The sequence below is a fragment of the Dromaius novaehollandiae genome, chromosome 1 (genome assembly GCF_036370855.1).
Source record: "Dromaius novaehollandiae isolate bDroNov1 chromosome 1, bDroNov1.hap1, whole genome shotgun sequence".
NCBI lineage: Eukaryota > Metazoa > Chordata > Aves > Casuariiformes > Dromaiidae > Dromaius > Dromaius novaehollandiae.
In genome coordinates, this window is record NC_088098.1 from 104,532,938 (window position 1) to 104,548,288 (window position 15,351).

Genomic DNA, 15,351 nt, shown 5'->3' on the forward strand with positions numbered 1-15,351 from the left:
TACAGGAACAGGTATTCATTAACGTTGAACATTACTGGGAAATACTGTATTGTCTGGTTTTGTCCCACAACAAAGCAGGCTAATCTTGATTCACTTCCAAAATGAAAACTTAGGTTCATACCTCAAGAGAATTGAAACTAGCCACACTACTTCCCTCCCACTCCAGAAGAACTAAAGGATGATGCCGGTAGAGAAATGTATGTGATTCAGTGGTCAAATAATACGTTGATGTGGTGCTCCCACTGACACACACCCTCTGCCAAGCTGCAGTGGAACCAGAGAACAGTGACACAACCAGCAACTCCCTCCCTAGCCTGAGTGAGGTGCTCAGCAGCTTTACGGACCAATGTTACATCTCTTCCCCACTTGAGTGCATGTGAGTTAGCTGTACTGAGGGCAGTGGAAAAATCAAAAACACTCACCTTCCCCCATTTTATATATTCAGGTCCATTAGAAACTGTCTGTATGCATTCTGGTGATAACCTTTCATCCAACTTTGCCAACCAGTGAGTAAACCTGGAGTTAGTTTACCTGAACCACAGAAAAGCATCAGTTGCAGCTGTACAAGTGTAAAATCAACATGAAAAAGAAAAAGGAGTGTTCTAGGAGACTACGGTAGAAATAAAATCATGTGCTTGGGAGTAGTAGAGCAAGCAGGAGATAGCTACTGGGGTAAGAAGGAGATGTAGAAAAATACATCACAAAAGTATTGTGTCTGTGGTTGTGTGTGTGCATGTGTCTATGTGTCTGTGCATTTATGAGCTCATAAAACTTGAAAAATGAGAACCCAAAATTATAGCCCACTGCTAACTTCATATAGAATGAGAATAAGATCCTGCATTCCTGTTTTGGTAACCTGGGATATATGAAATGTGAACAAACTTCTTTCTTACCTTCTTAGTCACCGGTAAGAAGAGAAGCTTATAATGTAAAATTGAGACTCTCTGTAATGATGTAGTGACTCTCTTTCCCTCTACTCAATGAAGCAGCATAACTTTCAAAGAGGATTTCATGTGCTACCTAACTGTTGCTGTAAAAGGGGAACATGCTAACACAGGCTTAGCTGGCATGATGCATCCACAAGGGAAACTATACCTCCAATATCCAGCTGTCCATCCCCTGGGATTAATCCTCTCATAGATACTATTCAGCTTCCACATGCAGACAGGAGGTGAGTTGGTCAGCTGTGCTGGATCCATGCGCTAGCTGCATGAAGTGGGCACCAATCTCAATCGCATCCAGGCAAATAACATTTATGGGTCAGTCTGCCTCTGTGGAATGCCAAAAACAGGCCCCAAAGCAACATAGTTTAGGGTAGTTTAACAGGAGTATAACTACCCTTCTGTACAGCAGCAGCGATGACCATCGCTTTTACCACCTCTAGGCAACTAAGACATTTGAAGCTGGTGGCAGCAGTTCTTCATCTGTGTCTTGTCTCAGGTGGCCTACAGCACTGCTGATAACCTCTAAGGGGTGCAAAAAATTGCCCACATTTTCTCAGTAACAAGCAAGCTCAGCCTGCTTCCCACAGTCTACAGTGGCTTCCTATAGTTTCTGGAATTTAGTTCAAGATCCTGCACTTTATTTTAAAGGCCTTCAAAAGCCAGATTTGGGAGTAGTTGAAAGGCTCCCTAGAGCTCTGAAGTCTGGAACACTGTCAATAACTTTATTCCTCCAGCATAATGAATGTTTTCCAGGTAGAGCTTTCTAATACTGGAGCATTAAATCTCACAGGAACTTGGGACCATCACCAACTGTATTAATTTCTTCTCCAAGTACAAAATGTTTTTTTAAACTACTCTTCTAGCATAAACATAGAGGAAATATGAAAATAAATAAATAAATGAAACAGAAGGCTTCACTGCACACACAGTCCCCCATGGAGAGTGGATGAGAAAATAAATATGACAGCTGTTAGTCATGTTGCTTACTGCTATTCAGGAAGCTAATCTGATACTATGTTAGTGAGTGCAAAATAATGATGTGCTTTAACTGGATCACATCATGGTATATGCATTTTTGTCTCTGACATGGGCATTAGATGATCCAGAAAGAGTAAAAATGCACTGAAACAATTACAGAATTCTAAGGAATATTGTCTTTTTCCTCAGATAGAGCTGGCCAATGCTCTGATACAGAGTAAAATGCCCTTACAAAAGGCATATTTTCCATTCTAATTCTTCATACTTTCTACTCAACTTCATCTGTCCAGGTCCAAATTTGTTTTTTTCTGTTCTTCCTCTCTTTGTGTCTTCTATCTTCCCACCTCTGCAGAAGTCCAATCAACTCAAAGCACCATGAAACGGGAAGCATTGCCTGTTTTGCCAGGTCTTAGCAGCAGTGTTTTGAAAGGCGTTTCTTGCTGCTCAGTAGCTCTGTGACTCTCCTGGTTGGACTCCAGTCTCCCTTTCTTTGCATCTTTTGTAGCTGTATTGACGCTCTGGACTGAAAAGAAGCGCAATAATCTGAAGCATTCCCTTTCGGTCCTACAGCTAGAGAGGGACAGACCTGTCACCCACATTCCTGGCACATGCACAGCTTTTCTCCTCTCCCTGCCCCCTGTCTATTTCACCAAGCCAGCTGGTATAACTTGGAGGATATGCACACCCCCCACCAAAACACCAAGCCAGGATAGTCACTACCCTTACCAGCTGACATTAGTGCTAATTTCCTGTAAATTGTCACAGAATAAAGTAGAGGGCTTTTTCTGGCTTGATAGAAAACACTCTGTGTATCCTTTTTTCCCCTGTGAAACTTGCAGAATCAATAAGGCCCTCGCCTCTTAGTCCTGAGCAGCAGAGAAGCTATTGCTACAGGCTCAGCAGGAGCAGGAGCTGGGGTAAGTAATGCAGAGCTGATCAAAAGTGCCCTCCTGTGGCTCAGGATGTTGCCAAGTGCTTAAAGCAGAACTAGGAGACAATGTAGTATGACTCTTTTGTTGAGCAAGGAATCATCTTCATTATCCCCACTTGACGATTATCTCTAAACTTCACTAATTGCACTTACCTTTGCCTTACCCTTACTAGCAGAGCTTGGCCAAGGGCTGCTCCATAACACTACCCTTGAAAAAGTTTGTTTATCTTCACATAGGTACTTGATAACTATTAAGAGAGGTAAGTAGACTGTCATTCATCTCCGTGTATAATGCCATAATTGTGATAGAGTCTGGTCCAGAGTCTGTATCAAATACTCACTGAAATTACAAGCAGGGTTTACAGCTGTTCAAAAAAAAATCGTCATTTGCAATAGGAACGTTGCAAACAAAAACAAGAGCTGAGATGGAACTGTTATCTTCTAACACTGCAGAAAGGGAGGGGGGCACATGTTGTTGGCTGCTGATGAAAGAGATCTCTTACAACCATTTATAGATTTGGGGGTCTTTTTTTTAAAAAAAGAAACATGTAAGGGCTATACCAGGTTAGGGTAGTCATTGTAAAGGACCTACTTTCAGACAGGGAAAGGCACACAGCAAAGTGCAGTTACCTTTTGGGAAACTTTTGGTTGATGAACACAAAATTGCTAAAGGAATTACAGCTTGAACACAGAAAATTACACATCCAGTTGTGAATTCTGTCATTTTCCTTAGGTACACTATAGATTTTCAGTGTGTTTTGCCCTAATGCATGGATATATGACTTATAAGATCACTTAGAATTTTGCATAGTTCCTATGTTTAAAATGTACATTATAAATTGCTTAAGGGGAAATATTCTGGTGAAGAGAAAATAATAAAGACAAGAACTAATTTGCTGAATGCAGCAGGTATGTAGGTTTGTTGAATGTGTGCTTAGTTTAGGTCACAGGAAAGCTCTGTCATCAGAGATGCACTGAGATACCCTCTGCAAACAGGTACCGGATTCTGTCATTGTCTCTCTCTCTGCATCTGGGACTTGTTTCATTCTCATAAATATGAACCTCTCAGAGTTATCTCTTCCCCATGGCATTTCTCTCTCTCTCCTTTGACCCAGTGGCTTTCTTGCCCTTCATAGCATCAGCTGAAGCATGATAAGTGATACAGAAACCCTTGCATGAATTCTCCAGCTCCTTCATAGAGGGCTAAGCCACCATTTAAGTCCCACAGGTTTAAATGCTTTTTCAGCACTTGACCTCTTCACAAGGATGAATTTCAGCTACAGTGAGGACAGTATCCAAAGGCTGTTACTCTCCTTGTCAGTCAAAAGAAAGCAATACACAGTAAATAGTCTATAAACATTAAATAAAATAATAAGATTTTTAGTTATTATCTGTAAAATAGCAGTGTCTAATAGATTTGTTTTCTTAGAAAATTGTTTATAATCTCAGAAGTAATATTTAGAGGAATAGGCTATGATTATAACAATTCTATTAGGAACATCAAAATGAGCTTAGTGAACAGTCTGCATGTACAGCCACTGGTCTAAATCAACTCCACTGCCAAATGGGCAAGCATCAGGACATATATTAAATGAATAGACAATTCAGAAATGTCCAACAGATAACTAAAATTGAAATTTTATTTTTCAATAATATTCATCAGACATTTTTCTGACAAGACTTTTCTGAAAGATGAAGTGCAAATGGGAACCCTGTAAGAATGTTTAGAAGAATTGTACATGACATTTTTTAAGCGCCACTAAGTACACATTGAATACTTTGTAAGTATATAGGCATAGCAACATGCAAGTGTCATGTACCTAACATTACAATATGCATTTTGTCTGCTTAAAGTTACTAATGAGAAAATTAAATGAAGTAAATGTGTCTCCATCAGCAGTGCAATATGTTTAATTCCCATGGATTTTGTTTACAGGTTGGTGGTTGTATTTCTGAAGCATTCACATATATCCTTCCAAAGGCCATGAATTGCCAGTGTGAGAGGAGAGTACACTGGAGTTCCTAGGAGAATACACTTACACTGACTGTGAACAGATGAAGTTGTTATAGTCCTTTCACAAATTATGCCTTATTATTTGTTCTAGGAAACTTCCTGCTGGACTGAAGGTTTTTTGTAGTTATAAAATGTCTAGGCTAAAAGTACGGAATGCACAAGGAAAGCTTTATAATTCTGTTGGAAAAGAACTAAATAGCAACTCAAACGTGCATTAAGGACTTGAGCCTCATTCTTCTGAAATCAATAGGTGTATTGTATCCAACTTTTATGGAAGCAGGACATATATGAATCCAGTAATCCATGTGTTCACTCTGTTGGCTCACTATTTAGACAGAAGCAAGATGACTGTAGGTCGTATTTGCATATTTCTATGGAAACTATATAGGGGTATAAGGAAATCTTCTTTCACTGAGAAAGGACAGTACATGCAACTGTGTATTTACTAACATTAATCAATATGCATGGAAAAGAGGGAAAGGGGAAGTGATAAAGAATTCAGCCCAGCAATTAAAGATTTTCCTTCTCTTCAGAATCAACACAAATAGTCAGTGATGATCACTTTTATTTGCTTTACAAGTTATTACTTTTAAAACCTCCTTGGGACCTATTATGAAAACCCTTTAATGATTTCCATGTAGAACGAGACTAAGAAAATGAATGAGTTTTGATGAAAAAAGCATCAGTGTTTTTCAGCACTATGCATAAGGGCAGGGTAAGGCTATCTGTAGTTTGTGCTGACAGGTGAGATCAGAGCTCACACAGGAAACACTGCTGGCTTGACCCTGAACACAGGGAAAGTGCTAAAGTGCTGACCCCGACAGGCTTAGCTTGCACCTGAAATCTTTAAAAAAGAAGCAGAAATAAAAAATCTTTTATAATAACACAGACTGCTCCTTGTGGAAGACAGACTTTTCTTCTACCTCCTTTCCAATTGGACTGCTGCTTTTAGCCCAATAGAGAATAACTGACTTCAGACACAGAACATGCAGGGCAGATCTATACTAAACACAGAAGCCATGAAGAACTTTTTTTAGTGAGCTACTGGAAGGCTCCTTGCCACACTTCAGAAATCCCCTGCTCCTGTAGAGTCATCATATTAGCTCTACACCATCTTCCATCTGCTTGCGAGTACATTAAACATTGCTGAGGAAAATGAACATGGTTTGGCAACAAGACAATTCCTAGATGCAGGAAGAATTCCCTTAAGGGCTGCTGGAAGTGCACGAAGCTTAGAGCAGCCCGAGAATGCGGAGTGACACGTGTGCTGTTAAACCATGTTTGTACCCTTATTTCCTCCTGAGTTACAAGTGCAGAGTGCAGGGTTTGATTCACTGACAGCAGGAGGGAATTGTGCTAGCTTTTGTTAACCCTAAGTAGACAACTCTCATTTTCCTTTAGAGATGTTAAGTCAGATCCACTCCAAAAAGTCATGTATGAAGACCTGCTCTTGACAGGAGTTTCTACTCTGCTCTGTTGATATGAAAAGCTGCACCACCCATTTTACTTTTTTTGTTTGCAATAGTCCTTCCCTCTCCACACTTGCGCTGAGTGTTTTTAACGTAAACATGCCCTGGCAAAATTATACTTAAATGTGTAAGAGACATGTGAGAATATCTCAACAGTATCTATATTGCATATTTAATTCAAAAGCTTGCATGTGCTTTTAAAAGTTGCTCTTCAAACCTGCATGCCTTTTATTGGAAAGAATTGTGTTGCAGTTGGATTGCATGTCATTATCTAGTACTGACTAAATATTGACGTGTTACAGCTGTTTATTATTCAGCTGTTTGGGATGGATCCCCAGCCAGTGTAAATTGGCCCACATTTAAGGCAATAGAGTGAAGCTGATTTATACCAGCTGAGGCTGTGTCCCTGTGTTGTCATTATGAGCTCAAACTATCCCAAAGTTAGTGAAGAACAGGGAAAGGATTATGAACCCAGAAAGTTTTTTTTCCTATGTTGAACAAAAAAACTTAGTGAACCAATTTCAAGACTACATCAAAGACTCAATAGTAATTTAAAATGTATATAAACATCTCATAGCTAGTATTTAGACTAAGAGGTAGATGTCATACTGTAGGAATAGTACAGTGTGGAATGATGCTAATGTTGACTACTAAATACATCTATTTGCCTGTTACTCATAGGACACAATGGAAGGGTATAGCAATGGCAACCACAAAAAGGCTTACAATATTCCAGTTAACCATATTCCTTCTCTTCTTTTGCTATTCTATGTTATCTTTCGGTGCATTCCGTCTGGAAGGGCATGATGGAAAAGTAGCAAGAAGTAAAAAGATCAGTAATACAGAACCTTCACATTTACAAAAAGTTAACTTTATCATTAAAGGCATCCTTTGTACTTTGATGGAAGCATTTTGTACTTACAATTTAAAATTACCTGGCATTATTGTGCAAGTAGTGGAAATTCCAGGTGAGGTGATTCAGCAAAATAGCGGTCAGGAGAATGCAGTTCTCTCGCTTTCTCTGTTGTTCATGCTAAAAACATCGGGGCATATGGCAGTATATTTCAGCATCTTAACATACTAGGCTCCCTCGAGGACAGAAAAAGGAGGAAACTTGTGCTGCCGAACCAGAAATAGATTACTGAACAGTGTTGCCAGATGCACAGAATGCTGGCAGCAAAGCCATTAGCAGAGCCAGTGTCTTACTTTGCCTAAAGGTGTTTCAGTGGTATTTAATGGGCCCCGAAGAGAGGGAAAGCAAAGCTAGCAAGAATGAGGAGTGATATAAGTATTTTTATAAATTAGTTATCATTGCAAGTAGAGGAATTACACATATTGCATTAGGATACCCACTGCATGAAAATGTACCTTCCAGTTATTCCTTGTGACTGTCAGGGGGTCATCCCCTTCTTGAAAAAATCAAAATGCATATTATAATTACATGGTTTTCCAATATCCATACACAGCAAGTACAAGATACTTACATGTAAGTACACTGTATTTACCTATATTTTTGCATAGTTTTTAGTGTGTACTTTGTGCCACTTAATAAAAAGCATTACTTGTATATTTTTTGCTTTTTTTTTTCTCCATTAGACAACTTAGTCAATTTGAGTTGAAGCAGCTGGATTTTTGGTATGTTCATCACAGATTACCAGTTCCTAGCAGTATAGAGATTGGACACTTGGAGGAGTCTGGATAAGCAGTGGGGAAAGCTGCAGTGTGAACATGAAGTTTTATATCACCTCCTTAATCAAGAAATGGAATATCAGATTTACGGTGCTAATTTAATAAACTTACCTTTAATTTGAATGGAATTGTAAAGGTAAGAACTCCATTATCCTTTTGGTAACACTTTACAATAAGTGGCACTAAATTACACTATAACTGCTATGTTACAGGGAAGTACATGTAACTACACTGTAACTGTTGAAATAGCTACTGTACATATGTGTACATGTTAACTTCAGTGCTGTTACAATCATGAATTACATAATTACAGATGATTCTGTCCTTACTTTTCATTGAAATCGTTTATATATATATATATATAATACTATAATGAAAATACACAAGATGTTAACTTTCATGTCTTACTTAGAAAAGTTGGTTTTCTTCATGTATTCCTTTATAGAGGGAGTCTCAGTGCAAAGTGAACCATCCTTAAGTAATGTGAAAACTTTTTGAAATATTCTAGCTTAAATTCTGAGCCTCAAGTTAAACATCAGGTTCCTTAAACTGTTTCTTGATTTGTCTGATGACACTAAGAGAGTGGGAAGATGCACCCCTTGTCTTCTGATGCACCACTTTCTTGTTTAAATCGTGAGAATGTTCTTGAAGCATAAAAAAATCATTCTACCTCTAAAAGTTTAAAAATAATCAGCAATCGACACTGTAAACAGTACACTGGCAGAAATTAGCTACCTTGTCTTGAGAAAACTACTCTGCATGTGCATGTGGGAGAGGATGTCACCAACATTTTAACTAACACAGTTCCCATTCAGAGCCTCCATTTTACACATTTGCTGGATTTCTTGAAATGGTAATGAACTCGGTATTTCAGAATGGGATCTTGGGTAAAGGAAAGAGACAACTGGTTTTTAGCCTACTGGGTATCATTAGCTGTGAGTCACGGTCCTGCTTACAAAAAAGATGGATGCCTCTTTACACCTACTGTAGTAATTTAAACCTGTGAAGACTAGATAGGCCTGTAAAGTGCAACCCAGTTAGAATCTGCCATTTGTGAAGGCTTGTTGTGGTGTTTTTACACCTGCTTTGCACAGACATGAGTGACATCACACGGTGCAAGCTCATGGAAGATCAACTGCATTAAAAATGAGCACATGTGAAAAGTTTTGGTTTAATCGAAACCAATGAAATAATCTAGTTTAACAGTCCAACTTACATCTGCTTTTGCAAGTTTCAATACTGTTCTTATGCCACAGGAGAAAATGGTTTGGAATGGTTACCCGTAAGGGTGATCCTGCTTTTGAAGATCCTACTTGACCTTGTTGGGCAGTGGCTCAAATAGCAGCCCTACTATTCAAGCAAGCTGGAGTTAGGAAGAATGAAAAGAAGGCCCAAAAACACACAGGTGAGGAGTTCCACTTGAACAAGTAAGGCCCTGGTCCAGGGAAGCACTTATTTTTAAGCATATGAATAGTGCCTTACCGTTCAATTGAACTTCTCCCATGCCTGAAGCTAAGCATGTGCTCAAACGCTTAGTTGAATTGGGCCTCAGGTCCTGAAATAAAACCTTGTAGTACCTGGTATTGTACTGTAGTTAATGAAACTTGCTGTTTTGACAAGAACCTATATTTTTGGTACTAAACTGAATGATTTCTTTTGCCAGCCTTTTTATAAGCGTACGTTTTGAAAGACATGAATATCTTGTAAACCTATACTAGTTTTCAATGTGTCTAGTAGCACCTACCTGGTTCTCTCAAACTACCATACTATATTAACATATTATTGCATTTTTCCACAGATGGGTATGGAGTGAACTGTAAAAACAAGCATGCAATCACATCAATGCAGACTTATTTCTTTAAAATGTCGTACTGTATATGATTTATTATGTTAACACTCAACCACATCATATTATTTATGTCTGTATATTTTGAAAAAAAGTGCTGCTTTGATTGACGTCACCCTTTTTTCTTAGAAATTAACATGATAAATGTTTCAACAAAAACAAGTAAAATACTCTAATATTGTCCTTAAAAGGTTTATACTCTTCTGATAAATAATCTGACACAGCACCTTTATCTTCCATTTTACCATACTACATGATGTCATATTCCAAACTCTCCCTTCCCCACACAAAAATAAAATCCCAGGAGAAAGTCCTTTATAGCAGACCATCATGCTTTTAGGCCTCACAAGTACAGCAACCAGAGAGAAATACCCTTTTGTCAAAGGTGCAAAACTTAGGAGGAGGCAAAACTCCACCTAGACTAATTTGCATCCTCTAGTGTAGAATCATTACCAAGAGCTGATATGGCAACTTTCTTATTTCATTGGAAGAGGAAGTAAGCCAATGGGCTTACAGTGTTTTGTTGTCATATTTAAGAGCATGTGATTTTTCAGCTGTCAATTACACAAAAAATTTCAGAAATAATCCAAACAGAGACTTTCACTGTGGAGCTAAAAGCATGGCAGGAATTCTCTATCATTCACGGTGACATAAGTTTGTACCTCACAAAATGCATAGACAGGAATTTAATATAAAGAATTAGTCCATTTACTGTATACACAAAACATATATCTTTTGTTTTAACACTTCTATTTTTTTCTCTTTTTTTTTTCCTTTTTTTTTTGGCAAACCAATATAGAGAAGCAGCTCTGGAACTGCCAAATTAAAAATTGAGAATTCTAGCAACTCAACAATATTTTTTAAGGATAGTAATCAAATGTGGTTGTAATTTAAAACCTGAGGCTGTGCACTGGTTGTTAGCTTAAAACTACCTTTCCATATAACATTGTGCTTCCATTGTATAACAAAGAAAAAATTAAGAAGAACTAGAAAAGTTTGCTGCTGAACAGTGCTAGGACATACAGACAAAAAAAAAAAAAAAATACTAATACATGTTATCTATTCAGAATATTGATTTGAGTCATATCTAAAGGGAATAAACTGGACATTAGAAAATGCTCACTTGTGACTGACTTCGCTACTGCCAAAAAAGTTAAATATGTATCAAATGATGTTTAATTGAATTTATTATATGCACTATATACAGATACTAAAATGCCTTGCAGTTGTGCCCCATGAACACTTCAAATTTGAGTAGACAGGTGAGTCCATGTGAAGTAAATAAATTATAAAAACAGAAATTACTCAAAAAGACCTCTAATCTTTGTGATCCCCAAAAAGCAGTAAAGGGCAGGACAAGTTTCTTTCAAATAAAGCACTACTATCTAACTTTGCAGAATCTGTATAGCTATTCAGTATGATGTTTTTACCACGGAAACATGGCACTGTTGTCAAGGTACCATTTAAAACATAACAAAACAAAGCAAAACAAAACGAAGAAAACAGTGGACTGATACTTCTTTTCCACCAAACCCAAGCATACAAGAAACTATACTAAAAAGCATTCAGTTTGTGTTTCCTAGGGCATATGTCTCAAAAACAAGTTGCTTTTTGAATTATAGACATGTATAAAACATTCTTTGTAAACCGCTAATCTTAGACTTATCTTTTTATGTAAGTAAATTAGGTCCTTACCTAATAGTATTTGTTATGAACACTCTATGACATACTGATAGGGACAATGATAAAAGAAAACTGGAAAGGAAGAAAGCTGCGTAACATTTAAAAATGTAGAAAACTTGGATTGCGATGATAATTAACATTGTTAAGGCTGTATATTCAAGCACTGTATGTTAAGAGAGCAGTGGATATGAATTTAGGCAATAAGAAATGTCCCGCTTTATGTAGGATACTGTAATTATAGAATGATATTGTCAACAGCTGATTGTTGGCATAAACTGGCTACTTATAGCAGGTATGCGAGTTAATAAAAATAGCAGAAAGTGGCAGAAATGAATTCTGAAAAATGACAGCCAGTTTTCTCCAGCAGTCAGCCTGATAAGTAAAACTCCAAGATTCTAGCTCTGCATCTAAATGAAATACTCCTTTTTCTCCTCTGCATTGACTTGGCTGCCTTCTGCATTGATAATGGCTGTGTCGGCATCAGGTGCATCTTCAGCTCCTTTTGCTTCATTTGTTAAATATGTTCCTGTAGGAAGCAGTACAACAGGAAAAAAAAAATTAGTTTTTTGGCTTTATATTGTATTGTACAAAGTATATTTCCAACAGTGCTCTAATTGCTTCATGAATGGAGTAACATATAACTTTAAAAAGTTTTAGTATGAATGTATACACAAATTTCTAATTTGATTAAGAAATATTTATGGTATTAAAACTGATAATGCACATTACCACATCACACAGATTCACATATATCCATGATAAATGAAGGAAATATCAAGAGAAAAATCCACTCTATCTAAATGCTGTAACATGCAATTATAGAATTAGTGATAAAGTTTTGGATATTTCATGGTATAGCTAGCATTAAAAACAAACCAACTTTGAAGATTTAGATTTTCATTAAATGTGTATTTTTTTAAAAAAATACCACTAATTGTTTTTGTTTTTCTATTTTTCACAATCTCATCCATACTTTAATTTCACAGACTTGTATCATAGTCATTTCCAAGAATTACAGAGGTAGCTTCATTAGCTGAACCCACTCATGATACACTATCACAGACACTTTTTATGCTAAGTTATGTAAGTTCAGGATATGAATAAAAAGAACTGTGTACAACAGCCAATTTTTACTTTGTGAAAAGCATTTGTGTTGGCATAAGATGCACATGTTATCATTCAGGAAGAAAAGCAAAGCAAAAGAGACACATTTTCATTGGTTCATTAAAAAATTATTTTCTTCCTTGCACAGTCCTACTCAAATTAAAAAGATACATTTATCAGCTTCTACCTGTTAGCCATAAGATTATCCCATTGAAAATGAGATTTAATGAGTTAATACCAACACTAATCCTCCCTTCACTTTTTTGAGAGTGGGGGGTGGGGAATCAACCAAGGTTTAACAACTGGTCTACAAGCCATTCAGAGGTTAAATCTCTGGAAATTATTTTGGAATTAACTACGTCTAAATAGGATCACACAGAGGCTTAGTCAGTCAGTGTCACTCCACCCCTGTTATCTCTAATGGTGGAGAGGATTCAAAATGAAGGGAGTAGAATTCCTAAGGTGAAACCTCTGAATAAGGATAAAACTTGACCCATGAATTAAATCCTTATTCTAGTGGAATCATTAGTAAAAGTGACACTAATTTGAAAACCCACCATCAGTATTTAATATTATCTTTTAAATGCATATTGAAAGTATTAGCACAATTTATGACAATAAAATGTCTCGTTTACTCAATTGTTTACTCAATTCTGCTGAGTTGATATGCCAGTTAAAATTATGAGGTCATGTAATGAAGAGATTAAATAGAAAGCCAAGGAAGAACCCTTTTAGTCTCTCTAAATCACTGACTCATTAGATGACCATGGGCATGTAGCTAGATAACCTTTGGCTTAGTCAGTCCACTATAAAACTGGGAAAAAAACAGGGACTTCACTCACAACCAGATTGTGAACTGAGATGTGCTGTCTGAATAATTTAGCAGATGAGGAAAGGTGAAAGGGAAATGCACTCCCACATGAAGTTATGCCTTGCTTCCAAAAGTGAGTGAACTTCCACTAAATCTATCCTACCTTTATGTCTTGCCAGGTATCGACCAAGCAGAATTATAGAACATAGTGTTACAAAGACAACTACAGCCACTATTCCTCCTATAAGAGCGTGGTCAGGTCCGGTCTTTCCAGCCAAAGCATTAGGATCTAGAGGTAGAAACAAAAAACAAAAGTGGTCCTACACAGACAAAAATGGACAAGAAAATTCACAATACCAAGTTTTATACTGATCATCCTGAAAATAGGGCATTTTCCTCTTTAATATTCAGCATGGCTATTCCCAATTTGCTACCAGTATCTTATCAACAAGATAGTGCTGCTTGTATTCCCAGATTGTTAAAGCCCTGAGGACATCACAGTTATGAAAAATATTACCTTATTCTTCCTTGGCAGAGGTTATTAAATGGGAAAGGTTTCTGGTTTTGTCCTCATCATTTTACAACTGAAAACCTGGCCATAGCTATTTATAGAAGCAAAAACAAGGAACTGAGAATTGGGGATCAGATAGGATCAGCAGAATAGTGTCTGCATAATACATAATTTATAGAACTGATTCTCAGTAGGGAACCCTTATACATTCTCTTCCTCTCTTTCCTATCTTATTGCACCAGAAATAAAAAGGCAGATAAAGTGCAGCCTTGCCAAGTTCCTCTGCAGATGGCTGAGTCTGCATGAATTTGGTCAGATAAAGGTATCAGGCAACCTAAAAGATCATCATTCAGTCTCAAGTGTTAGTTTGTGAATTTGCTAGGGATACCTGATTAACCAGAAGTGAGCAAGCTGTAACAGATGTAGCAATGTTTTACTTGTTGTCATTTCACTAACTCGGTGCTGAGCGTTAGGACTACTGTCAGATTTAAGCTTTCTGTGCTGGTCATTTGTCTTTTCTGTTGTCTGGTGCTTTACAAAAGTTCCCAAGAGGCAATCATGGGAAATGACACTACTTAGGGGTGAGTAATTCCTTGGAGCTTTTGAACAATGAACCAGCCACCATTGACTGTTGACTCATCTGAAATATGCAAAAGGGAAAAAATCAATTTAAGGATCATGGTAAGATTTCTCATCTTTTTTGATGAAAATGCCTCTGCTACAGAGTAATAGTAATTCTCTTAAGATGCTATTAGCATGTTCTCTATGTAGCAATCAGTCTACACATACTGCTTCAAGGGCATTTCCCTTGTAGGAGTTGTTTATATTTTACAAATAGCCTGCAAATAACTTCTTTGCTTTGCAAAGAGAAAGACAGGAAAAATATTTACACAGAAAAGAGGGTAAGTCCATAAAGATGATTAAAGGGCTTCTAATAATGGCTAGGAAGTGTGATTCTATGATCCCATGATTACACTCTGCTGACCAGCTCCTTGTATACTATTTAGGTAAGTTATACAGATATATCTACATACACAAATACATAGATAAAATAGAATCATTTATAGAACCATTATACAGACTAAATAAAAGAATCTTGTTTTCCCCATCCTTTTGCAAACTGTTAAGCATGCTGAAACTAGATTTCCAGTTTTGCTGGAGCAGAGAGCCATATGGCCCACTGTGACAGATAGAGGTCTGCTCTTAACAGCAACCAAATCCACGAGGCATGGCTTCTTCACTCATTGCTGGCTTTCAGCACTCCCAGCTGTTTCTCCTCTGGCTGCTAAAAGGATGCTAGGGAAACTGGCCACCGCACTTCTGTGGACGTGATGGTAGACAGTAGTTAGTGGCTTCAAAAGAGCTTGAAAC

The 15,351-nt window shown here is 37.4% G+C and overlaps 1 protein-coding gene across 4 annotated transcripts in view; it reads right to left on the minus strand.

Annotated features, from left to right (window-relative positions):
* Positions 1-4,475: 4,475 nt before the first annotated feature.
* Positions 4,476-15,351, minus strand: part of CADM2 (cell adhesion molecule 2) — a 675,129-nt gene continuing 664,253 nt past the window's right edge. For all 4 annotated transcript variants that reach the window (XM_026093288.2, XM_026093287.2, XM_026093286.2 and 1 more), the window contains 2 exons: positions 13,633-13,758; positions 4,476-12,080 (listed from right to left, as the gene is read on the minus strand). In XM_026093288.2, the coding sequence (XP_025949073.1) occupies positions 11,962-12,080; positions 13,633-13,758 (245 nt within the window). In that variant the 3' untranslated portion in view covers positions 4,476-11,961. The remainder of the gene's footprint in view (positions 12,081-13,632; positions 13,759-15,351) is intronic.